Source organism: Jaculus jaculus, chromosome 10 (assembly GCF_020740685.1).
Source record: "Jaculus jaculus isolate mJacJac1 chromosome 10, mJacJac1.mat.Y.cur, whole genome shotgun sequence".
NCBI classification, from domain to species: domain Eukaryota; kingdom Metazoa; phylum Chordata; class Mammalia; order Rodentia; family Dipodidae; genus Jaculus; species Jaculus jaculus.
Genome location: NC_059111.1, coordinates 109975203 through 110002040, shown reverse-complemented (window position 1 = coordinate 110002040; position 26838 = coordinate 109975203). Strand labels below are relative to the sequence as shown.

The window sequence follows — 26838 nt, the reverse complement described above, 5'->3', positions numbered from 1 at the left end:
TCACAAAGCAGTATCTGGATGCATTGTGCCCCTCAGGACCTATGTTCGCTTTGGAATGCTACATAGGTTCTTCCCAGTAACAAAGTTTAGAAGCCATTCTTCAGTGGAGTCTGGACAGAACCGCCAACAAGAATCAGGAGGCAGAGGGCAAAAACCTGGATCAAGAGGAAGGACAGGTAATATGGAAAGTGGGCTGGAAGATATATCCCAATCCATTTATTATTTTCCCTCATAATTTTTTACCAAAAAAAAAAAAAGAGAACCATTTTCATTCACGTTTTATTTACTTAGAGGCATTACAGGACATGTCTGATGCCAGGAAGCCAAACTGAGTGTGAAATTATGTGACAGGAGAAGTGACCCACAAAGACAGAGATGGTGAATCAGGGGGAGTGATGACTGTAGACTTCACCTGAAAAGGCTCATTTCCATTGAATAATACACAAGTTGATTATGAGGGCAAGAAGAATCAAACCACAGATAATGAGACCAGCAGAGAGCGCGACGTGGGAAGCCATCCACCGTCTGACTCTGAGGAGCGCCTTGAGCGCACAGTTCCTCTCCTGCTCCTCCAGCCCCTGCTTCTGCTTGTCCAGCTGCTGCCTCACCTCGGCCAGGAAGTGCCTGTAGTCTTGCTGGTAGGCACCAGCCCCACATTGCCACACCCTCTGGGCATGAAAGAAGAGCTCATTGCTGTGGAAGGAGCCGCCACACTCCCGCTCCAGCCTCTCCACCAGGGCCATGAACTCGTCCAGCTGCCTCCTCTGCTCCTGGCCCGTGGCCCGGTTGTTGAAGGCACAGTATCTCCTGCCGCACTCCTGGATCAGGCGCTGCAGGCTGTGGTTCTCCGTGTGGGCCACGTAGTCATCCAAGCACTCGTCCGCCAGGTCTTCCTTGTGGGTGAAGAGGACGACCATGTATCTTGTGGCCCCTGACCCAAACACCTCCTTCACCCTCCTCACAGCCATGGCATCCTGGGCCGTGAAGCGCCCCAGCTGGGTGACCAGCAGCAGCACGTGGGGCCCTGGGGCACACAGCAGGTAACAGTCTGCAATGTCCTTGTCCATCTCTTGGTTCTGGGCCTTTGACTCGAAGATATTGGGCGTGTCCACCACCAGGATGCTTCTCCCATTCCACGTGCTCATCTCCCGCTGGCATGTCCTGGTCACCGACTGGGCCCCCAGCTTGGACTCGAACGCTGGCCTGCAGAGGATGCTGTTCCCTGTGGCGCTTTTCCCACTGCCTGACCTGCCCACCAGGAGGATCCTCAGTGCGGAACACGCTGCAAGCCAGTCATCGTCTCCTGTCCCTGCAAAGAAAGACATTTGAGCCTCTCTTGGTGGTTCTCGTGACTTGCAGGTCACGAGTCCTCTTGGGTGACTCATCAAAACTATAGACCTTCTTCCCATGAAAGGAAACAAGTATTATTCAAACACACCCAAATGTTGGCATACAAGCTTGGGTGGTCTTGGGTTGAACTAGCCTAAGTGCCCAACTTGGACCCACAGCTAAGGTCAGAACCACTGTGGTCAGGAGGGCCTCTGCCCTTCATTGGGATCATGGCACGTGTGTAACTTGTGAAGAAAAGGGGACCTGTGCTCTTCCCTGGAGAACTCAAGCTGGGACTAAGCTGGAGGCCTTCTCTCTCTTCTGGCAAACCGTCATGGAGTGGGAAAGTGCAGGCTATTGTGGAGCTCAGGGCAGCTTCACAGAGAACCAGTTGCCAAATAAATGTGAGTGTGGAGAGAAGCTGAGGTGAGAACTCGGGAATGAGGAAACAGAATCACACACAAGCCCCGGGCACTCTATGTAGATGCTCAGCGCATGCGTCCCAGCCCTTGAGGGGAAAGGAGGCCAGGTGCTGGAGCTGTGGCGACCCCAGCAAGGACCAGCTGAATGCCCTGGGAAGGAAAGTGAGGGCTTGAGTTGGAGACGAGGGAGGTGGCAGTTAATGCCAGGGCAAAGTGTGGGGAATGGCAGCTGGGTGGGCAGGAGAAAGTAAAAGAGAAATCCATGAGACGCTTGAGTAAGACTCGGGCTGCTTGCAGCACTGGAAAACATAGCAGACGTGATGCTGCAGCGATGGCGTGCGGCTAAGAGCTCAGATGTCCAGTACTGAAGGGTGAAAACTTGGGATTTCTTATGATCCCACAAAAATTGAAGGCATTTGGGCTGGAGAGATGGCTTAGCAGCTAAGGGCTTGCCTGTGAAACCTAAGGACCCCAGTTCGAGGTTCGATTCCCCAGAATCCACGTTAGCCAGATGCACAAGGGGGCACACGCATCTGGAGTTCGTTTGCAGTGGCTAGGGGCCCTGGCGCACCCATTCTCTCTCTCTCTATCTCTGCCTCTTTCTGCCTGTCTGTTGCTCTAAAACAAATAAAATAATAATAATTTTTTTTAAAAAAATTGAAGGCATTTTAGACTCCTAAAAGCCTATTATACTATTCCTCCTATGTGGTGTTGGTTCTTCCTTTCCTTAAGTGTTCGGAGGGGTGGTTAGTGAGTAATCACGAAATCTCTGCAGGGAAAACTTGCTTTTTGCAGCTGAGAGATGATGAGGAAAGAGGATGCATGTCACAGTGGATGTCTGAGTTAGTTTTATATCCACATTTTCCCACATGATATACAAGGAGGCATTGTACTATGGTGTGTGTGTGTGTGTGTGTGTGTGTGTGTGTGTGTGTGTGTGTGTACACACCTACATACTAACAACAGTGAGCCAGGAACAGCATGTCTGCCTGTGTTGCACCTGGGGCACAGGGAGGGGAAGTGACTCTCCCAGCCTCAAGCTCTTCAGAGCTTCAAGGCTCTCTTACCCTCAGCCATAGTTCCATATGTGCTCTTCCGCATTCCCTCCATTCTCTGCTGGAACGGAAACAGGAAAGGAGTGAAAGGCAGTGTCCATGTGGGAGCTGGTGGCGCACCTCCATTCCGATAGCTAAGAATATAGGCCCTAAGATGGGCCGCTCCCATTGGCCATTCCTTACTCTAGCTGCAATGCAGCACCGCTGTTTCCCTCTCTCACAGCAAAGCAGGCATGATTTGAAACAATAACCATCTCCCTCAAGGTTAAAGTCATGAAATGAAGCAAGCATCTCCCATGGATGAGCAGTGAGGCATTTTCTTTTATCAGAACCAAAGCACATGAACTTGAGCAGGACGTAGGGTAAAAGTCATCTGCAAATACCAAATATTTGTTTGTTTGATGTATTTGGAATTTCCAGCCCAGGAAACTGTCAGACAAAACTAAAGTCATTATGGAAAAAATAAAAGGCCATAGTGTAACCCTCTTCTTTGTTCACTAGTTTAGAAAATATAATTAGGATCATAGAAGAGCTGGGTTCCCTGTGCGGGCAGAGTGCGGGTGAGGGCTGCGGTCTGGAGTGAGCAGGCCACACCCCTGTTTCCAGTCTCCCCCCCCAGCACCCGGGTCTGGGTGCCCTGCACGGACTGTGTGCGGGTGGGCGCGGAGGTGTGGAGTGAATAGGCCAGAACTCCCTTACACAAGAATCAAGTCTAAATGGATTGAAGACTTCAACATAAGACCTGAAACTTCAGCTACTGGAAGAAAAATAGGAGGCACTCTCTAAGTTATAGGACTGGGAAAAGACTTCTGGAACAAAACCCCAGTAGCCCAGGAAATTAAACAAGCACTCAACCAATGGGATTTCATGAAGCTAAAATGCTTTTGCACAGACAAACATACCATGAGCAGAGACAACAGATTACCCATTAGATGGGAGAAAATCTTCGCCAGTTATACCATTGACAGAAGCCTAATATCTACAATCTACAAAGAACTCAAAACACTAAACAATAGAAGATCAAACAACCCACTCCAAAAGTGGGGCAGGGAACTAATGAGGGAGTTCTCAAAGGAAGAATTACAAATGCTAACACACACTTAAGAAAATGTTCAACATCCCTAACCATTAGGGAAATGCAAATTAAAACAACTATGAGATTCCACCTTACCCCAGTAAGGACAGCAAACATTAAAAAATCAAATGAAAGCTGGGCGTGGTGGCGCACGCCTTTAATACCAGCACTTGGGAGGCAGAGGTAAGAGGATCACCATGAGTTCAAGACCAGCCTGAGACTACATAGTGAATTTCAGATTAGCCTAGACTAGAGTGAAACCTGACCTCTAAACAAACAAACAAAAAAAAAATCAAATGAAAACAAGTGTTTATGAGGATGTAGAGAAATAGGAACCCTCATTCACTGTTGATGGGAATGTAGGCTGGTACACCACCGTGGAAATCAATATGGAGACTACTGAAAAGGATGAATATAGAGTTATCAACAGACCCTGTTATTCCCTTACTGGGCATTTACCCTAAAAGCTCCACATCTCAGTTCAGAGATATTTGCTCAACCATGTTTATAGCTCCTCAATCCATAATAGCTAAAAACTGGAATCAACCTAGGTGTCCATCATTGGATGCATGGAAAACCAAGATGTGGTATATCTACATGATGGAATTCTACTTGGTAGTTAAGAAAAAAAAAATGACACAATGAAATTTGTAGAAAAATGGTTGGACTTGGAACAGACCATTCTAAGTGAACTCACACAATCACAGAAAGACAACCGTCGCATGGTCTCACTCATCTGCCGTTTCTAGTCTGGATCAGCCTGAGTTGTTGATATTCCTGAATAGCATCTCAAGGCTTGGACAATACGGAGCATAGTACTTGGGGGAAGGGAAGGGTGGAGGAACATCAAACTGAACCCAAATTGAACTGGTACCATAGAATCTTATATCCTGGAAGTTAGACTAAAAGGTGGAACCCTCGAAAGGACCTCAGGGTGAGCACCTGAGTTGAAGGGCCCTGGTGAGGGTGCAAAGAAACCAAACCTTAAATTTCTCCTGCTTCTTTTTCTTCTCTGTCTTTTTCTTATTTCTTTTTCTTTGGTGCTGGCCTGTAATTCCCTGTTACAGGATGTGGTTTACATCCACAATGAGCTGTTGATCAGAGAGACCTACTAGATCCCCAAAACAAACAAGACAGACTTCTGTCAGAGCACTTGACTACCCACCAGAGTTTAATGGTAAGACCCTACTGCTGAAGACACCATATACTGTCAGTACAGAACATGGAGAGGCCTGCATGGAATTCCCCAGACAATTAGCCTATTTAGTGCTGGAAGGTGCCACATGAGCTACCTGGGGAAAGTGGCCAACATCTGTCCAAACAGCTCAAAGTCTAGGCAACTCAAAAACAAACAACCTGACGTGATGCTCACACAAGTGCAATAGTGGCACACAGCCATGGTGGGTAACCAACTGCTCTAGGTTTGGCTAACAGATTGCTCAGTGGAAAGGAAACCATATCTGGTCCTGGGAAACAAGTCAGAGTCATACCCAGATAATGGTTCTGATTTCCAATGTCAAGCTCCCACTAATCTTGGACTATAAGAGGGTCTACACCCTTTTAATTCTCTCTAAATTAATAATGGTTATCCCATTTAAGTGGTGCTGACCTCACTCTTCTTTGGAGAATCTGCTTTTCTTTTTCAAATGAGAGCAGGACCTGAGGAGATAAATGACCCAGTGCACTCCACCCCGGCCCCAGCTGAAACCACAGAGGAATTGGGGAAATGAGCAAGAATGCTGCTTTCTTGGTGAGTCTGATATCAGCACAAGGGGGAAGGAGATAGACACTAAGGACACTCAACAACTACCAATCTAGAGATCCAGAGGCTCCTAAGTGCCCATCACTGAAGTGGACTTAAAATGCTCCCAGCATGGCTCAGAGAACTCTGCCAAAGAGGGGGCAGAAAGATTGTTAGGGCCACAAGTTGGGACATTTTGCACAGAGGCATTGCCTCTACCCCATAACTGACTGCTGCCCTATGATGTATGACCCACCATCCCCATTGGTTTGACCTGCATCCCCAACGAGGAAGGCCTCTTCAGAAAAGGGGCAGGGATGCCGGGGGTGATGGCACACACCTTTAATCCCAGCACTCGGAAGGCAGCGGCAGGTGGATTGCCACGAGTTCAAGGCAGCCTGGACTAGAGTGAGACCCTACATCGAAAAACCAAAATAAGGGGGGGGGGTCAGGGAGAAGGGAAAGGATGGTACCAACATGTGTTGTTTACATACTAAGTATGTCCATATCTAATAAATTTTTTTAAAAAAATTGTAAAAGAGAAAGTTTGAGCAAAACTCCTGGGGGAGGTGGACAAAGCTGTTCTCTGAAGGCCTAGGTTGCAGCGGTACCAGGGTGAGACACCTCCCACTGACATGTTCACTAGGGAAGCCTCCAAGGTCTTCAAACTAGTACAGTATTGCTAAGGCCATGAGTTGCCCACTGAAACTAGGTGGTGAGACCCCATTGCTGAAGACACGACATGTGTCAGTTGTAAGACACTGAGAAATACACCTGGAGCTGAGCTCAGAGCCTCCTCTCCTCTGGCACACGGCCGTGGTGTGGGAAAGCGCTACACAGGCCACTGGGAAGTAAGCATCATCAACGGTCTTACCCAGGAGTGGATTCACGCTACTTTTACACAACCAACCATCCAGGCTAGATGAACCCACTGGTGTGATATAGCATAAATGCTATGGGAGTAAACAACTGCTCTTCTGACTGAATCTGAGGCCCAATTCCCAGAAGGGAAGCCACACCTGGTCTCACTCAGGGAAAGCACACATAGCTTTCCTCACCCTCATGGGCATAAATAAGGATAACATTTTGTTGTTGCTTCTTTCTTCGAGGTAGAGTCTCACTCTAGCCCAGGCTGACTTGGAATTCACTGTGTAGTCCCAGGCTGGCCTTGAACTCACAGTAATCCTCCTACCTCTGCATCCCAAGTGCTGGGATTAAAGGCATGCACCACCACACTGGGCTCATAAGGATATCTTAACAGGTTTATACTTGCATTTCATAATTGAGTATCAATTATGTGAAATGATGTCAATTATATGTAAGCACCTTTAACTCATGAGCCATCACTGCAGCCCACTCTATTAATTATATACAAATCAATTTTCATAGTTTATTTGCTATTTGGGTTGTTACTGTTTTGTCTTTTGCTAATTTTTTTGGTGAAAGGAAAATGAGTTTCCTTGGACCTATTTAGGGAAAAAATCATCCAATTTTTCACATTATCAGAATATATTAAGATACCTTCCCCTCCTCCTCCTCCTTTTCTCCCTCCCCATGTTGTCCTCCCCCCTTCTTCCCTCCCTTCTCCCCTCTCTTGTACCTAGAGAAGAGCATTCTTCTCTCCACATTTGCCTGCATACAGTTCTCATCTCTGATAAATTATACCCTGGCTTTTACTAAAATCTCCAAATTATAGCCATTTCTAATTTAGTTGACATTTTAGAGGCTTAGGATTGACAGGCTAACCAGGTGAAGCCACCAAGACAGTGGCGACATGAACTTCATGGTCTTAGCCGTCCTCTGGGCAGCCAATGGTGACGTGTGGTTCTTTCATGTCCACTGTTTGACAGTTCTCCTACCTTCCGCATGATGGTATTGCCATCGGCCTGGAGATTTCTATGAAAATCAAATGACCTTCCCAAAGCCCACATTTGCCCTAGAACTAACTTCCTCAAAACCTCCTGTAGCCTGTATCTTCTCGTGGATTTCGCAGGAAGCCTGTAGTGTGGGGAGATCATTCAATAAGGCCCGTAGAACACAAACTGGCTGACTACTGGAACATTCTCCAGAGCCAGCACAGAGGGTGTTAGGTCTGTGTCCTGGGTGCGTGATTTTTCAAAATAAATATAAAAGATAAGTAAATGATATCCCTACTACACAGAGAACAGCCCAGACACCAGTAAGTGGGTCTCCTCAGTGCCCAGTTGATGCCACTGTTCAGGAAGGCGATGGTGGGCATGGCCAAAGGACCTGTCACCTGGGGTGGGCCTTGAGGTTTTACAGTCCAGGGCCCCTGGGGTTCCCTCTCCAGTTCCTTCATGCTGATGTGATGATGTGGTGCCAGCTGTCTACTCTGGCCATGATGTCTCTGTCATGATGGCCACTTCCCCTGGAAACTCTCAGCCAAAATTCCAATTGAAAAAAGTGTTGGGGGGGGGGCTGGAGAGATGGCTTGGCAGTTAAGCACTTGCCTGTGAAGGCTAAAGACCCAGGCTCAAGGCTCAACTCCCCAGGACCCATGTAAGCCAGATGCACAAGGTGGTGCATGCATATAGAGTTAGTTTGCAGTGGCTGGAGGTCCTGATACGACCACTCTCTCTCTCCCTCCCTCCCTCCGTCCTTCTCTCTCTCTCTCTGTCTCTCTCTCTCTCTTTAATTGTACCCTTTAATTGTACCCTCAACTGTACCTTCTCTATGAAGGTAGACAATAAAGAGCACAGACTTACTATTAGTGTATTGGAATCATGGCTCAGGTTTAACAGTCTCCCTGTCTCCAATGTAAGGTTCAGTTGACAAAGGGCCTGTTCACATGTGCCTTGAACATAGCGTTTCTGCCCTACCACAGCATCCTGCAGGCTGTCATGGGAACCGTGTGGGATATCTGGGGGGAGAGCAGAGGGGCTTTCAAATCAGGGTCATGAGATCAAGTCCGCTGAGGGGTCTTTCATCGACGAGGGCTCAGGGACGTGGGGAAAAGAAGACTACCTGTGGAGCCCTAAGACGCCGGCTTGCCATCCTGGAGGAAGTGCCTGCCAGGCTAGGAAGGGCTCTTAAAAGTCCTGGGGAAAAGGGGGGAGTGTGCCCCCACCTGCTGGCAAGCTTGGGGAAGGCAATGGGGCTTGAGTCCGGGGTGAGAGTCGAAGTCCATCTTATTGCCAGGGACTCAGGAAGTAAGTCCCGGGACAAGCCCAGCACCAAGGGCCCTGCTGGCCCACAGCTGAAAGGCTCTGTCCCACCAGCTCTGCTGTAGCCCACAAGGCTCACCTCGCTACCCACTGGCCAGGGGATCCCAGAAGTTTGGAAGCTAGCGTGAGGGGATGCTGCAGATAGCAGCAGAGACTCCCTTGGTGGTCCTTAGACTCCAGCGACTGGGAGCCCAGGAGGTTCCTCCTTACCAGGAATGGTGGCGGTCGGGCTGTGGTCACCTGGCAGGCTTTCCAAGGGCAGCGGGACCTGCAGCTGGGCGATGCACTCACCCAGCAGGTACTTGCTGAGCTTAAGGTCCAGAGTCCAGGGCAGGCGAGCGAAGAGGAGGATGACGCATGGCACCCCTCCCCGGGAAGGGGACCCTGACCCCTGCCGGGGACTGCGCTGCCGCCTGTCTGGGCGCTTCCTGCTGGAACATGTGCATGCCTGAATCTCCCAGTTCCTCTTCTGGAAGGTTCTAGAGAGCAGTGTTGGGAGCTAGAGTCCAGGAGGGAGGGACAGTCCCCAGGGTCACGAAAGCCCCCTTCTGGCTGCCAAGTGCCACCTCTCTTACTTAGCACCCACGGCCAACACCTAAGTCCCTGCGCCCCAAGCCACAGGCTCTGCTTCTAGAGTGTTCCCTTAACTAGGGACAGACAGACACTGCCGGCCGCAGACGGCCAGGTAGAGCCCTGCCCACACTGTCACTGGGCTCAGACCCCGGGAGCCCCCGCCCCTTCCCTGCAGTGTGACAGAGCCCCGTGATGTCGCGGTGGAGTTCACCGGTGGATTGGTGGGTGTGTCTGGAAAACCCTGTGCTCCACTGAGGGCTGAGCTGAAATTAACTGCGGGGTGAGAGGACGCAGTGTGGACTTAAAACATCCCATGGTCCTTGCTGGTGACACGGGGCCTGTGCTTGGTGTCACATTAGGAATATTGTTGAAGGTTTCAAGGGAGGAAATAAAAAAGATTTCAAGAGAAAGAATAAGTATCCTACCAACAACTCTCCCCGCCCCCCAAAAAAAACCACTTCTCTATGAAGGTAGAAAATAAAGGGTATAGTCTTGCTATTGTTTTAAGTCTAAAGGTCATGTGTGTTACAGGTGATCAATATGAAACTGCAAAAAAAAAAAAAAAAATAGAGGGATATGCCAGCTAGTTGTAAAAACCAAACGTAGGGGCTGGAGAGATGGCTTAGCGGTTAAGCGCTTGCCTGTGAAGCCTAAGGACCCCGGTTCAAGGCTCAGTTCCCCAGGTCCCACGTTAGCCAGATGCACAAGGGGGCGCACGCGTCTGGAGTTCGTTTGCAGAGGCTGGAAGCCCTGGCGCGCCCATTCTCCCTCTCTCCCTCTATCTGTCTTTCTCTCTGTGTCTGTTGCTCTCAAATAAATAAATAAAATTTTAAAAAAAAAAACACGTAGGTTCTTAAGATAAGCCACAGTCAGGCTTGGTGGTGGTGTGATTCCGGTGTCCCCCATAATCTTAGGTGTTCTGAATGCTAGGGTCCCAGCTGATGGAGATTTGGGAATTAACACCACCTGGAGGCGGTGTATTATCAAGGGAGGGCTTATGGGTGTTACAGCCAGTGTCCCCATGCCAGTGTTTGGCACTCTCTCCTGTTGCTGTTGTCTACCTGATGTTGGTCAGGAGGTGATGTCCACCCTCTGCTCATGCCATCGTTTTCCCCTGCCATCATGGAGCTTCCCCTCGAGCCTGTAAGCCAAAATAAACCTCTTTTTCCCCACAAGTTGCTCTGGGTTGTGTGATTTCTACCAGCAATACAAACCTGACTGCAACAGACTTGGTGGGTCTCAAGCCTGCAGTCATAGCTTGGCGGGAAGCAGAGTCAGAGATTGGGATGAAGGTTAGGGCTCAAGAAAACCAGTATCAAAACCCACCATAACCCTTCCTCAGGTAAGAGGGCTTGCCAGCACGTTTATCACACATAGTTCATCCTAAATAAACCCAGTGACCCTCTGAATTAGCTGGTTTCCTTTATCTGGAGGAAAAGAAGCTTCCCCTGTCTTTCGGGCAGGACAAAGGATGAGGCAGTGGGTGTTAGGCTCCTACCAAAGTTAGGCTCCGTCTCATCACAGGGTCTGACTTTACATGGTGTTAGGAGCAATAATTGAAAGTAAAAATGGGATGTTAGAAGCAATAGTTATAGGTAAAATGGGAACTGCTAGAAGCAATAATTAGAAGTAGAAATGAGGCGCTCACTCTGCAATGACAAGGACATCATGGCAACCAGGGGGCAAGACCAGAGACTGACCAGAGAACTCTGTGAGCTGATATGCCAACGAGCCTACCCTAAGGTGGCCATCAGCAGCCAGGATGACTGAGGAAAAAATGGTATAAGAACCTCAGCAAAGGCTCAGAAAATGGTCACGCAACTCAGAGAGGCAGACTCCGCATCTCTTTCTGTGCTGACACACGCCGCCGGGAGACGCAGCAGCCAGTGGGACCCCCTTGGCAAGGCCCGGACCCAGACGGACCCAGACAGACCCAGACGTGGCTGCCTGAGGACCAAATGAGGTCGCATGTGAGTCCCCAAGGGGTTAGGGCCAGGAGGCTAGGGCAGCTGAGAGGATCAGGAAAAGGGAATTGGCTTCATTAACGGTGTGACAAAAAAATAAAGTGCATAAGCGGAATCTACACAATCCACCTCTTGACTAATGAGCTCAGTGCTCGTGGAGGTGGACGTGAGGATTCCCTGTTGCTCCAGAGCCAGTCCACACACTGAGCAGGGATCAAGAGAGGGTGGGAGAAGTCCTCTGCTGCCACGTGGACAGGGTTGGTCCACGTGAGGTTTCCCAAGCAGTACAGCGATGATAGCAGAAGCCAGACATTAGGCTGCAACCGCCCTGTGACTCTTCTGTGGAGCTCACAGCTGCTGCCAGTGGCCTGTGTGTGCACGCCCATCAGTCATGGTTCTCTTTAAAAAAAAAGATTTGTTTGAGAGAGAGAGAGAAAATGGGCACAGCAGGGCCTCCTGCCACTGCAAGTGAACTACAGACACATGTGCCACTTTTTTGTGCATCTGGCGTTATGTAGGTCCTGGGGAATCAAGTCCAGGATAGGAAATTTTGCCAGCAAATGTCTTTAACAGCTGAGCCCCAGCTCATCAAGGTTCTCTTTCTTTGTTCTTTTCTACTTACTTAAAAATCTAATCTATGGACTGGACAGATGGCTTAGTGGTTAAGGCACTTGGGTTCAATTCCTTGGGATGCACATAAGCCAGAGGCATAGGTGGCGCATGCGTCTGGAGTTGGTTTGCAGTGCCTAGAGGCCATTCTCTCTCTCTCTCTCTCTCTCTCTCTCTCTCTCTCTCTCTCTCGTGTCTTTATCTCTCTCTCAGATAAATAAATAAAAATAAAATATATCTTTTTAGAACATCTAAGCTGTTATTTTTATTATGAGCTGTTATTGTTATTATGACTGTACCTTTCTAGTCAACTTTTCTCTCTTTCTTTCTTCCTTCCTCCCTTTCTTCCTTTCTTTCCCTCTCCCTCTCCCCCGACCCCTCTTATTCCTTCTGTATTCTTGTATTGAAACAAGGTCCAGAATAGCCCTGAACTCACAGTGACTCTTCAGCCACATGCTCCCCAGTGCTGGAATTACAGATGCAAACCATCACACTTGGTAAATCTTATGATAAGGAATTAAGAATGCTCCAGCAAATTTTTGTTGTGCTTTTTTCATACAAAGTATAGAGTCAGCTTATAAATATCTTCAAGAACTCTGAGGATTGTAGTAACCATAGATTAATTCAGGAAGAATTGAATCTTAATAATTTGAAAACTTCTAATCTATAAATTTGATCTTTCTCTCCAGTTTAGAGATCATTTGATTTTTTTCCAACAATTAATTTTCAACACAAAAAAATTATATTTCAAAGCACTTGTGATTTTATTGATGTTTTAAACAATACTGATGGTTTACTTCAATTTCCAGCTATATATTACTAGGTTGCAGGAATATAACTGATTTTTGTCAGACATACCTTGTACTCTCTTGACCTTAACTAATGTAATTTGTTAATTTAGAATCTTTTCCTTAGTTCATTAGGATTTTATCATAGAAAATGATGTCATCTAAAATACAGTTTTATTAATTCTTGTCTAATACATTTTAATTTTGAGGAGACAAAAGGTATTCTCATGAACTCAGTAAGAAAGTATTCAGTCATAAGCTGGGGAGATGGTTTAGCAGTTAAGGCACTTGCTTGCAAAGCCAAAGGACCCAGGTTCAATTCCCCAGGACCCATGTAAGCCAGATACACAAGGTAGCACATGCATCTGGAGTTCATTTGCAGTGGCTGGAGGCCCTGGTGTGCCCATTCTCTCTCTCTTTCTCTCTCTTCCCACTCCCTCTTTCTCTCTGTCAAATAAATAAACAAAAAGAAAGTATTCAGTCATGCACCTTCTGAGTTCTTATGGATTTTCTGTCCATATGTTTTACTGATTACTGGTAAGGAAGTTTAAGGTGTCCAAAGCATAATTCTGAATTTGCTTTTGTTATTTTCTGACTTAATTTTTGACATGTACTTTACAGTTCTTACATAGGTAGAAGCATTTTAGGATTGTTACATGTTTGTGATAAGAACCACACATTTATCATTATGTAATGCCCATATTTACCATCATCCCCTGTACTGCATAGTACAGATCTGCATTGCGTGAACAAAATCATTCTGGCTTTCTTTTCGTCTGTGTTTTTATGATACTTTTCCCCATCTTTTTACTTTGAGCCTTTCTACATAGTTGTGGTAGGCAAGATTCTAAGATGGACAACAAGGTCTCCACCTACTTTGAACACACCCGGAATCATCTCTCTTCTTGAGTGTGGGAAGACCTGAGGGCAGGATGGACGCCACAACTGGGATTGCTTTGCACATAGAAGGGTTCCTGTAAATGTAATGAAGTCCCATAACCAGTCGCCTAAGCATTAACCCAAGGGTGATTGTTCTCAGTAGACCCTATTTAATGATGGTAATGCTATTAATGATGATCAATATAAGATTCCACCGGGAATGGTTACGCACACCTTTAATCCCAGCACTCAAGAGACAGAGGTAGGATGATTGCCATGAGTTCAAGGCCACCCTGAGTTTTCAATATTTTGAGGATGATCCATACTTACTTCCATATTAGCTGCACAAGAAGATGACGTTCTCACCAGCACTGGATGTGTCAATATTTCCCCATGATCTTGCCAACATGTTATTATTTGTTATCTCAATGGTAGCACTGTGGTTGGCATAACCAAGAACCTAAAAGCGGTTTTAATTTGCCTCACCCTCTAAGGAATCCCTCGTTTCTGTAAAGGTTTTGACTTCTAGTAGTTACACTTGATGCCTCATTTTTTTTAAATTTTTTGTTTATTTTTATTAATTTATTTGAGAGTGACAGAGAGAGAGAAAGAGAGAGAATGGACGCACCAGGGCTTCGAGCCACTGCAAACGAACTCCAGATGCATGCGCCCCCTTGTGCATCTGGCTAACGTGGGACCTGGGGAATCAAGCCTCAAACCAGAGTCCTTAGGCTTCATAGGCAAGCATCTAACTGCTAAGCCATCTCTCCAGCCCTGATGCTTCATTTTCCATTGCTCTGTTGAAATTCCTCATTTTGTCGGAGAGGATGTTCAAGGTAGGGTCTCACCCTGGTCCAGGCTGACCTGAAATTCACTATGTAGTCTCAAGGTAGCCTTGAACTCATGGCGATCCTCCTACCTCTTCCTCTATATCCCTGATACTGAAAACCTACAACAGGGGTAGTCATGAGCCCTACGGGTATAACATCTGCTGCTGTCTGGCTAAATGCATATACTATGCTCACCAAACTGCCCAGTCAGCACTTCTCTTAATGTTCTTACCCTTATATAAATGCTACCCTCTCTTTTGGTTAGAGAACATTCTCTTTTCAGATAGCAGTGACCTTGGGGTGACTCAGAAGGCACCATGGTACTGAGAAGAAGTGACAGAGGAGTGCTCAGCACTGAAATGTCTCTATCACACCTTCCAAGGCTTAAGGTCCATTGTGGAAGAGGTGGCAGAAAGAGTATAAGAGCCAAAGGAAGGGTGGGGCTGCTTACAACGTGCTCCTCCAGACACAAGATGGCCTGGGTATCCATGACCTCACAGTGCCTGACACTATCTACACAAGACCATCATAACAGGAGGAAAAGATCATGACATCAAGATAAAAGAGAGACTGACTGAGCGGGAGAGGGGATATGATGGAGAGTGGAGTTTCAAAGGGAAAAGTGGGGGCAAGGGAGGGAATTACCATGGGACATTGTTTACAATCATGGAACTTGTCAATAAAAGATGAATTTTAAGAAAAAGAAGCTAAGGCCAGAATTGCGGGTGGGGGAGGAGATCACACACAGCAGGGCAGTCCGGCCCTGTCTCCAGCCCATCTGTCTCTCGGTCTTGGTCGTTTTCATGCCCGCCTCTGCTTTATACTCTGGGGTAAGCCCTCACTTCCACTGCATGCATGATTTTTCTCTGGTCTCTGAATCTACCACCTGTGTAGTTTCCTTCCACTCTTGGTCTACCACATGGGGGTCACCTCTAAACTGCACCTGCCACTTGTGCAATTTCTCTAAACTCGGGGTAGCCACAGGTGTAATTCCCAATACTACTCATTTCTCATCCGAACTCCTTGCTCTTTCCTTGATATTGTCCCTCTGCTTTTCTGCCTTAAGCCACCACCATTTGCCCTCAACTTTCTTCCACAGGGAGGCTCGGGGTGGGTCCTAAACCTCCCTACAAAAGCACTTAGGTTCTCTCTTCTCTGTGTGTAAGGCTCTGCCCAGCCTCTTCCAAGACCCCCATTTCCCTTAAATGATCCCCATGAGCTACGCTGTGTCTTCCACATGTGTCCATGTATCCTATCTTCCAAGTGCTTGGGTCTCTGCTCTAGCGTTTTTCCTACAAACCAAATTCCCCTTAAATAAACCCCACAATTTGTGATTTTTTTCCCCTAAATTTCAATAATTCATAATATATCCTTCTTAAGTCCACTCCCATCAATTCTTTATTAAAAATAAGACAAGAGGGCTGGAAAGATGGCTCAGAGGTGCTTGTCTGCAAAGCCTAAAGACCTAGGTTTGATTCCCCAGTAACTACATAAGGCCAAATGCACAAAGTGGCCAATGCATCTGGAGTTTGTTTGAAGTGGCCAGAGTTCCTGGCATGCCCATTCATTCTATCTTGATTTCTCTCTCTGCCTTTTTTCTCTCTCTCATAAATAAATAAATAGGGGCTGGAGAGATGACTTAGCGGTTAAGCACTTGCCTGTGAAGCCTAAGGACCCCAGTTCAAGGCTCAATTCCCCAGGACCCACGTTAGCCAGATGCACAAGGGGGCACACGTGTCTGGAGTTCGTTTGCAGCGGCTGGAAGCCCTGGCGCGCCCATTCCCTCTCTCTCACCCCACCCCCCCCCGCCTTTCTCTCTCTGTCTGTCACTCTCAAATAAATAAACAAACAAACAAAAAATTTAAAAAATAAAATAAATAAATAATATATTTTTAAAAAATAAAACAAGAACTCAATATTGGAGTTCATAAGTGTGGGAGGTCCCTTCTGAAAACCCAAATCCTGCATCAGAGTAACTTGTATTTGGCTGAGGAACTTCATGAATGGATTTGGTCAAAGTTTATCCCAGAGGTATTTCTTCTCTACAGTAGTCTGTTTGGCACCTCCCAGCAGAATATTGGAAATTCTTGGGCTGGCCACTAGGAATTCCCAACATCTGGAATAAGGATTAAAATTATTTTCCCGGGACGGAGAGATGGCTTGGCAGTTAAGCACTTGCCTGTGAAGCCTAAGGACCCCAGTTCGAGGCTCGTTTCCCCAGATCCCACGTTAGCCAGATGCACAAGGGGGCACACGCGTCTGGAGTTTGTTTGCAAACCTAGGTCTTTAGGCTTTGCAGACAAGCACCTCTGAGCCATCTTTCCAGCCCTCTTGTCTTATTTTTAATAAAGAATTGATGGGAGTGGACTTAAGAAGGATATATTATGAATTATTGAAATTTAGGGGAAAAAAATGGGCCCTGGCGTACCCATTCTCTCTCTTTCCCTCTATCTGTCTTTCTCTCTGTGTCTGTCGCTCTCAAATAAATAAATAAATAATTTTTAAAAAATATTATTTTCCCTACTTTTACATAGAGAAGAAGTCTCTGCCTAAAATCTAGGAGATACAAATTATTTTTATTAATCAAGAATGTAAAACAGGGGCTGGAGAGATGGCTTAGCGGTTAAGCGCTTGCCTGTGAAGCCTAAGGAGCCCGGTTTGAGGCTCGGTTCCCCACGTTAGCCAGATGCACAAGGGGGCGCACGCATCTGGAGTTCGTTTGCAGAGGCTGGAAGCCCTGGTGCACCCATTCTCTTTCTCTCTCCCTCTATCTGTCTTTCTCTCTGTGTCTGTCGCTCTCAAATAAATAAAGAAGAAAAATTTAAAAAAAAAAAGAATATAAAACATGTAAAATTCTACATTCCTAAAAGAATTCAGAGTTCATGTAGTTCCTTGCCTAGCAAATTTGCTGCATTTTTTTTCAGAATTATTTGAATGTTATTTTCACGTTCACATTTGTTGGACTCAATCTGAATAATTTTGATGTTTTTCATATAATCAGTCCATACTCAGCACTTGTAAATGACTTATTTCTCAAACCTCTCACTCTAGGGATCAATAAATTGAGGTCTCCCAGGAGCTTGAGTGGGGGAGGAACCTGAATTATGGAGCAGTAGTTTATAGGAGAGGTGGGCAAAGGCATTAATGATCAAGTTCTTTCCTCCAAGGTCTACCAGCACACCCCAAGGATAGTAAGAAGAGAACTCAGATGGACTGAGACTTATCGGCCACACTGTAATTGGACGTGAAGTATGATATCTTAAGATGGGGCTGCAGACATATCTTTTACGTTTACTGAATATGCAATATGGGAACTATTTAATGTCTTTTAAGTTGAATTTTGTTTCTGGAAGTAGATCCAGCGCACACTTCTCTTGAGGCTCTAAAGAAGTTTAGGAGGAGATATTTTATTCCCCTGGAATGGAATAGTGAAGACATTACTAACATTTCCTCTGAACTTGACCCATTGGAACAACCTTAAACACCGGGAAACACACCCTTGACTATGCCACATGATGCTGGCTTACATGGTGCAGGCACAAACCCTCCTGGAGCCATGACCGCTCTGGTCTCACAGCCTCCAACCCCCAGCTCACCGGCTCAGGCTCACCTTTGCGGGTGATGGGCTGGGAAGTGGCGCAGAAGTCCCAGGCTCTGTCTTTCTGTTGTCTGAAGTCCCTTTCCTCCCAGGGTGAAGAGGAAGTCACTGCCCTGCTGAGACCTCTGAGTTCAGGAAGCTCAGAGAGGCAGGACCATGATGACTTAAAGAGACAGAACCACTTTCCATCCCGCTGGGGCTCGCGGTGTTTCTCCTGCAGAATCAGCCTTCTCCGTGGCTCGGGTGTGTGCTTCCCCACCAGGCTCGCTGTGTTACACAGCTGGTCATAGTCAAAGGAGGCCAGGGCATGGTAGGACCCTGAGGCCGACTTTACTTATGGAGTTGGTTATTGCTAACCTTCAGTTGAGTTTTCTCCTTAAGAGTGTATCTCCCTAGGAACCAGGCCTAGGAAGTCTCTTACTAAGGACAAAAGGTGGTAACCTCAGTGGGTTGGACGTTCATGTGGCCAGTGCCAGCTCTGGGCCCAGCCTGCCAGAACATCCCCAGAACAGCCCCCCAAAGCGACAGCTCACCACTCTCTGAAGAGAACAGCTCATCTGCCACCAGAGGCCAGTGGCCTGCCGAGGATGAACACCGTTTCCTGTTCTCACACTCCTCCTATCAGGGACCTGAGTCGGCACATCCGTGCTGTGTCCCCATGCTGGTTTCCTCTGCTTCCTCAAGAGCATTGTAGTGTAAAGAGAAGATAGAGGTGACCCAGCTACCACGGTGGCTGAGCCCTGGTTAGTTCATTGAGCAGCTACAGGCAGCACGTAGCCTGATACAAGGGACATTCTCTGAGGCAACTTCCTATGGGCCAAGCCTCTCCACCCTTGTCCTGTCTGACACAAGCCCACAGTTCCTGCCTTGTATAGCATCCAGCAGTGTAGCCTTCAGGGAGTTTAATGCAGAAGTGGGAGGAAGGAAAGGACCATGTCTGAGTGATGTAGGGTGGTTTGCTATGTGCTACTATGGTTACAGTTCATTTATTCCCATTGTTTGAGGCAGTTCTGGAAAATGGTTCAATGCAAAATGTTAGACCAGAGAAATCTTGCAGACATAGTGAGATGGATCTGACAGCTGTGTTGTACATTTTTTTAGAAAGCAGAACTGCTTAATAGAACATTCTGTGGTCATGGAAATGTTCCCGACACATGAGAAGAGTGATGAGAGACTGTACTTTGCATTTTGTTTCATTTTAGTGCATGTGATTCAAAACTTCCCCTATGTGGCTTATGGCTACCATATTGTTATCAGCTACTCTGTGTATTCTCCTCTACTTTTAAAAAATATTGTATTTTTATTTATTTATTACAGTCAGAGAGAGAGAGAGAGAGAATGAGCACGCCAGGGTTTCTAGTCACTTCAGATGAATTCCAGATGCATGCACCACTATGAGGATCTGGCATATGTTGGACCTGGAATATCGAACCTGGGTCCTTAGGCTTCGCAGGCATGGACCTTAACTGCTAAGCCATCTCTCCAGCCCCTTTTCCTAAACTTCATCCTCCTCCTTCCATTACACATGTACTAGGCAAGTACTTCACCACTCAGATATCTCTAGCCCTCATCTCACTTTTATTTTGAGTTAGATTCTCAATAAGTTACCTAGGTTGGCCTTGAACTCACTCCAGGCTTCAAACTTGCAATGCTCCTCCCTCAGCCTCCCATGTCGCTGGTAGTTCAGCAGTGAACCAGCATTCCCAGCCAGTAAACCATTGTTAATAAGACAATACGCTGTGTGAGGGGTGCATAGGTAAAGATGTGATATAAACTTACCAAAAATGGATTCAACAGCCCCAAATTCCAAACCTTATGTGAAGAGGCTAACTACTGATGAGTCGACAGGTTGTGGTGACCTCTTGTTGGCTTGTCCAGCCTCTGTTTTCCTGGATGGACATTGCATTTTAAAATAACTAGAAATTTTAAAACAATGTTTAACCACAAGTTATCCATCATTATTTGAACTCTCATAATTTGAATATTTGCTATAAAGCACTTGCAAACAATTTTACCCAAAATCCAGTATTTAAAAGGAAACTCCAGGGATCCCAATCTGGCTGTGGACTCAAGTGAAGTGTTTGTATCACCAGTGTGTCCTGAGGGAGGGAGGATTCATAATCACAGTCACATCTCAGCTCTTTCCTGAAATGACCATGTTTCATACCCAAAACGATTCAATTTTTTTTTAATTCTGTGAATCCCTTTTTGTGTATCAGGAAGTGAATTTTCTTTTCTATGAAAGGATTGGGAAAATTTATTGGGGACTTTTGTGAAATGGTGGTTGCAAAGCCAAACAAAAACCAGTGTGTGGATCTGTTTAAAGAGGCCAGATTTCCTGGTGCAGGGGCCATGCTAATCTTCTCTGTATCGTTCCAATTTTAGTATATGTGCTGCCGAAGCGAGCAAATTCGTGAAGCGTTCCATATTTTTTGAGCTGACCTGGTATCTTTAGCCAAGATGATCCAGTCAAGTGTGGAGATGGAGATGTGATGTGATTTAAAATTCTTCAAGATGGTCAAGATGGTGTCCACCTAACTGCACCACACCTCCCGGGGAAGGAAAGATGGAAGAAGATTCTGAGGAAAGAATCAGCCAATAGCACCTCACCAAGGCCCCAACTGAAACCACAGAGATATGGAGAAATGAGCAAGAGTGCTGCTTTCTTGATGAACCTGGTACCAGCACAACTGCAAAGGAGAGAGACACATAAAACACTCTACTCCCACCAAACCAGAGACCCAGAGACACAGAGGCTCCCAAGACCTCATGTGTGAAGTAGACCTAAAACAAACCCAACAAGGCTCAGAGAAATTCACGGAAAAGGGGGAAGAAAGATTGTTAGAGCCACATGTTGGGACATTATACACAGAGAAATTGCATCATAACTCAGAACCCATAAATGATGGGTAACCCCACAATGCACGACCCACATTCCCCTATGATGAGGGCCCCTGCAGAGGGTGGTAGGGCAGGTAGGAGGCTAAGGATGGTACCAACATTGCTGTGTACACACTGTGTACATAAATAATAAAAAAAAAACAGGATTTGAAAGTTGGAAATGGACTCAGCACAGGGATTTTGCTCCTTGTTAGAAACATGTTAGAGAAAGATTTGTGACTATTTAAGAGGGCATTAAACAAGGCATAAATGTTCCTATAAACTGTAGAACCCCATGGAAAAATCCCAAAGCTAAAACAGCCCCAGTTGCAAAAACCCTGTCTCAGTTTCCCGAACCCAGGAGGTCACCACCCTGCCTGTGGTTGCTTCAGACTTAGCCAAGCAACACAGGTGGATTCCACCAATCAGAAAGTCCCTTGAGCGAGACCCCCTCCCTGACCCCTTGAGCGAGACCCCCCCTCCCTAGCTCTGAGGTTGAACTCCACCAATCAGAATCCTCCAGTCCCTTAAGCACACTCCCTTAAGCAAACCTTGCTCAACTACCTAGTTCCCGAATCCAGTCTCGGTTCCTGCAACCCAGCTATGCCCCCCCCCATAACCCTGAAATAGCCTAACATTGACCAATGATAAGATGGTAACCATGCATCTGCTTCTGTACACCAGCTTCTGCCCTCCCTAACCCTATAAAAAGAACCCTCTACCTTGCCCGGTGCGCTCAGTCTCTCGAGCGACTAGAGTGCCCGCAGGCGCCTGTGTGAAAAATAAAGCTGCCTTTTGCCTTTGCAAAAAAAAAAAAGGCCAGATTTCATTTAGTGGCTGGCACATTAAATGTGTGAAGAAACAATAGCTTTCCAGAGCAAAGTCATTCCTGCAAAAACTTGTTCAACCCATGCTCGTGGTTGTAAAGGAGTGATCTTCCCAGAGGGGGTGGCACTTGGCTTTCAGCCCAGCACTCAGGAGGCTTGAGCAGAAAGATCAGGATTTTGAATCTGGTTGGGCTACATCGCAAGACCTGTCTCAAAGTTCGAGAAGTCAGACTTAGACAATAATCTTACAAACTCATTGAAGAGGGTTTGAAAGAAATTTATCCCACAGCAGGCGCCCCCAGTAACATTCTGCCCAGAGGCCATTGCAAGCACAGTGTGCAGGTTTGAATGCAGGGTTCCCCACAGGCTCATGTGTTCCCATTAGGTGGCCATCAGCTGCTGACAATTTGAGATGGTTGTGCCACCCGTGGGAGGTGGAGCCTAGCTGGCAGAGGCGAGTCTCTGGAGGTGGAGCTTGAGGTCTGTTGGTCCAGCTCCCTGCTGAGAGCCAGCTCCCTCTTGCTGCCACCTTCCAGCTGCTGTGACAAGGTGTGGTGCCCAGCCTCTGCTCTGCCATGTTTTCCCTGCCGTGATGAAACCTCCCCTCACAACTGTAGAGTTGAAATAAACCCTTTTTCCCCACAAGCTGCTTTTGGTGGGGTGTTTTGTCCCAGCAGTGGGAAGGTAACTGCAACACGGGGCGTCATTACTGAGGGGTGCATGAACACAAGCAGAGGCAGTGCAGAGGTGTCTCCTGTGACTTCTCTTGCTGCATACTGTCTATGCCTGTGATGTCGCAGGATGAGCCATGGTCATCTTTCTGTGGGTCAGCTGCCATGATGCGTGGACAGTGCCACTTCCTTGGACCTGCTCCATGAATTCATCCTCCCATAATCACCTCCTTTCTTCTGCCACATCCTGTCATCTTGCCTCCACTGCTTTTAGACACACTTTAATCGGTAGATAAATATGTTTTAAATGATTGTGTTAAACTTGTGAATGCAATTTGAAGTCATCTGTATGAACCTAATTTTATATTTATCCATTTTTTGATTGTTTGTAGAAGTGTTATAGAGAAGATTATTTGTAGTCAAATCATCATGTGTGTAGGCAAATCTATAGATTTAGTGTTAAATTAAGATTTAATGAATGGTAAATAATTAGCATATTGACATTTAATGCTGGTGGTAGCTTGAATGTATATGCTGCATTGACTCAGGTGTGAAAATTAAGCTGCCTGCCTGTAGGAGACATCACTGTGGTCTGAACCTGGAGTAAAGCCCTCAGGTGTCACTTGGGGTGGATCTGAATTCCAGCCCCAAGTGATAAGAGAGCAGTCTGAGTTCTGGCAGGATCCTGCTTGCTGCCAGTCTGTGCTTATGGCTCTCATGTCTGCTGACTGCTGGTAGTTTTTCTCTCTGCTTGGATTCATGAATGGAAGCCAGCTTTTTCTGCCATCAATGGAACTTCCTCTGGATCTATAAGCTTGAAATAAACCCTTTCCTTTTATAGAATTGTGTTTGGTTGGATATTGGTCCCAGCAATTTGGAAACTATCTACAACAGTGCCTTATATTTAATAGAAATACTTAATATATTGTTATGATAAAGAGTAGTTCAGTGATATTTAGATGAAATAGTTAAGATTTTGGATAGGCTAAAAATACAATGATTTTGCTTCTTAAAACAAAGAAATACAGATTCTCTCACTTTGAAATTTTGCCATGCATCATTTCAGATGAGCCACATTCGGAACACGGAGGCCTCTGGGGAGCTACAGTGCATCAAGAGCGTGGAAGGTTCCGTCAGTGCTGTGGATGGGCTTAGGCTCTGCGGAGTCTGAGTGCAGTGCTGGTCGCTAAGTCTTGAAGTGCACATAGACGGTTCTTCTCACAGTGCCGCAGAGCACAGCCAGAGCTGCGTCACTGCAGGGGGGGGTGGGGCTGAGCTACAAGACAGATTGTGAAGTATTCAAACTTATGCTTGGGCTGAAGAGATTGCCCAGCGATTAAAGCAATTGCCTGAAAAGCCTATCAACCTGGATTCAATTCCCCAGTACACACATAAAGCCAGATATGCAAAATTGATGCATGCGCCTGGAGGTCATTTGCAGTGTCTGGAGGACCTGGCATACCTATTCTGTCTTTCTGCCTCTCTTCTCTCTATGCTTGTAAATAAATAGACAAAAGCACAAGCTCAAAGGAAACAAGGAGAGATCTATGAGAATCTGCAGTCTCAGATCAACCTGCCTTCTTGGCTGGTATAAGCTTCGGCCATACTCGAGTGAGCATGACATCATGCCCACCCATGGCATGGCCCTGCTCACTAACCCGCCAACACTGACCCAGGGTCAGTGCCAGCTGAGCATGGCTAGAGAGCTGACATGCTACTTCTGAAGACTAGCGACCTCCAGTAGAGACCGCAGGCTCAGAGCAGACTAGGAGGGAGGGAAAGATGGATGCAGGAGGCTGCCGTGAGGAGCCCTGCCAGGGAGCAGCGTTAGAGACAGCCTGAGCTCGGTCACCGTGGAGTTTTCCCTGAAGTCTGTAAGCTGAAAGGAACCCTTTCCTCCCACAAGCTGCTCTTGTTCGAGTGTTTTCTGACAACCACAGGAAGATGACTGCAACAGAGTCCTTTGAATATATACTCAGCACTGATAGAGCTGGTAGTCTCAGTTTTCTTTGAAAAGTCTTCACACTAATTTCCATTGTGGCTGCATTGGTTTACATTCTCACCAGCAGTGAATAAGAAAAGAAACCATGAGACAACTAGAGGCCAATTTCCAAGATGAACATAGATATTAAAATTCTCAATAAAATAACTCTCAAACTAGGGCTGGAGAGATGGCTGAGCAGGTAAGGTACTTGCCTCGGAAACCTAAGGACCCAGGTTCCATTCTCCAGTTCCCACATAAGCCACATGCACATAGTAGCACATGCATCTGGAGTACATCTGCAATGGCTGGAAGACCTGGCATGCCAATTCTCGCTCTCTCTCTCTCTCTCTCTCTCTCTAATATATAAATAAAAATTTTTAAAAAAATTTGAAAATAACCTCCAAACAAGTTTAAAAACGTGTTAAGATAATACATCATGACCAAATTGGTTCCATATCAGGAATTCAAGGTTGATTTACTATCAAATCACCATATGTAATTAAACATTTATTAAGAAAAACATTTATTCTTGAAACTACCCAGGTTGCAGTCCTGGAGTTAGTGAGAGCATCCATGTGGTAGATCAGAGACCAGAGGGAAATCATATATGTAATCAGAGTGAGAAGTTACCCCAAATTATAAAGCAGAGGCAAGCAGAAAAACCATCCAGACCAAGAAATAATATTCTGATCCCCACACACCCACCCAGTCAGGCTGAGTGAGGGGAAGCCACTCACATGTATCCAAGCAGAGATGAGAGCAAATGCAAAGACCCCCCCACTTCCACACACACACCCATAACTGACAGTGCCTTTTTAAAAAGCTAGTTTTCTGGCTGGAGGGATGGTTCAGCAGTTAGGGTGCTTGCATGAAAAGCCAAAGGATCATGGTTTGACTGTCCAGGACCCATGTTAGCCAGATGTACAAGGTGGCACATGCATCTGGAGTTCATTTGCAGTGGCTGGAGGCCTTGGGGTGCCCATTCTCTCTCTCAAATAAATAAATAAGTAAATATATTTTCAGAAAACCTAGCTTTATCCTATCCTCCTTCAATACCACAAACTTATAGGAACAAAAACACCATGGTACTGGGACAAAAATAGACATATAGGCCAATGGGTTAGAATAGAGGGTACAGAAACAAAGCTAGCAACGTCTGTGGCCATGCCAACCTGAATGCACCCAATCTCAGAAAAAAAACTATACAACCATAGGCAAACAATTTTTGACAAAGATATCAAAAACACACTTTGAAAAAACAATCCAACAATCTCTACAAGAAATGTTATGAGGAAAACTGGACATTCACCTGTAGAAGCATGAAGCTAGATCCATATCACTCACCCTGCACAAAATTCTCCTCAGAATGGACCAAGGACCTAAAACAAGATCTAGATTTTGGAATCTTTTGAAAGTACATCAACATATAGGTATAGGAAAGGATTTTCTCAAAGGGCCTCTAATACCACAAGAACTGACAAGTGGGATTCAATGAAATGAAAATGCTTCTGAAAGCAAAGCAAAGGATAACATCAGGAGACAACCTGAAGAATGGGCAAAATGAGGGTCAATAGCTATAAGGAACTGAAAAAGTTGATTATGTTCTGGAAATATTCAAACTCTTCCTCATGTAAAAACACTGAAGAGGGATTGGTGGCATGTTCTTTGTCTTTTTTTTTTTTTTTCAAGGTAGGGTCTCACTCTAGCCCAGGCTGACCTAGAATTCACTATGTAGTCTCAGGGTGGCCTTGAACTCAGGGGAGTCAATTTCTCTGGGTAAAGGAGTCAAGGGCAGGTTGAGTGGGGCCTCGAGGTGGTCCCTGATTAATATGTTGGTTAGAATGAGGTCACCAGGGCCATGAAAAAATTAGGGACGAGGATTAAGTGATCAGTTACCCCACATTCTTCATTCCCAATCCTCCCTGAGGCTGGAGAAAGGGCAGAAGAGCAACCAGAGAGACCACAACCAGCTGTTCCACCGTGTCCTTCCTGTAGGAAGCAGGAAGTAAGGAGCTACGCAGATCCCGGGCTCAGTGGCTCGCACATTCCGCAGCAGAGACAGGAGGGCGGCCGTGAGTCCCAGGACAAGCTCGGCTGTGCTGTGATCCTCGCCTCAAGAAACACACAAGGGCTAAACAGCTGCCTCTGCAGTTGAGTGCTTGCCGTGCAAGCATGAGTGTAAACCTGGGTGTAAATAACCGAAGGTGGCCAGGCACGACACGCAACTCCTGTTCTGTGGGAGCAGAAACTAGAGAATCTCAGGGGATTGTGGAAAAGCCAAACTCCAGAGTCAGCGAGAGACTCACTCTGAAGGCAAGGCTCAGATGAGGGGAAGGAGGACACTGTGTTCTGCTCTGGCCTCCGCAAGAGCGTGCAGGAAGTTCACACATCTGTACACACATGTGCATACTCTACGTGTGCACACCGT

At 46.4% G+C, this 26838-nt stretch overlaps 1 protein-coding gene and 1 non-coding gene across 10 annotated transcripts; both read right to left on the bottom strand.

Annotated features, from left to right (window-relative positions):
• Positions 1–265: 265 nt before the first annotated feature.
• LOC123463942 (GTPase IMAP family member 5-like) lies at positions 266–23624 on the bottom strand. 9 transcript variants are annotated; one of them, XM_045159994.1, is made up of 4 exons: positions 18061–18082; positions 13618–13715; positions 2819–2864; positions 266–1309 (listed from the first exon to the last, which is right to left on the bottom strand). In XM_045159994.1, the coding sequence occupies exons 2-4, from the start codon at positions 13636–13638 to the stop codon at positions 423–425; spliced, it is 954 nt and encodes a 317-aa protein (XP_045015929.1). In that variant the 5' UTR covers positions 13639–13715; positions 18061–18082; the 3' UTR covers positions 266–422. The 9 variants fall into 9 exon arrangements, with proteins under 9 accessions (XP_045015929.1, XP_045015936.1, XP_045015937.1 ...); XM_045160001.1 differs by lacking the exons at positions 13618–13715; positions 18061–18082 and adding exons at positions 8349–8503; positions 9018–9124; XM_045160002.1 differs by lacking the exons at positions 13618–13715; positions 18061–18082 and adding an exon at positions 23465–23624.
• Positions 20348–20457, bottom strand: LOC123464213. The gene has a single exon (XR_006639451.1). It is a non-coding gene; the product is annotated as a U6 spliceosomal RNA (small nuclear RNA).
• Positions 23625–26838: the final 3214 nt, after the last annotated feature.

Excerpts from the sequence above, each read along its gene's own strand:
- LOC123463942 (XM_045159994.1), bottom strand. The coding sequence starts at position 13,638 with ATGATTCCGGGTGTGTTCAAA. Across the intron at positions 2,865-13,617 it reads TGATTCCGGGTGTGTTCAAA|AGAATGGAGGGAATGCGGAA; the intron begins GTAGGTGGAGAC and ends CCGTTCCAGCAG. Across the intron at positions 1,310-2,818 it reads ATATGGAACTATGGCTGAGG|GGACAGGAGACGATGACTGG; the intron begins GTAAGAGAGCCT and ends CTTTCTTTGCAG.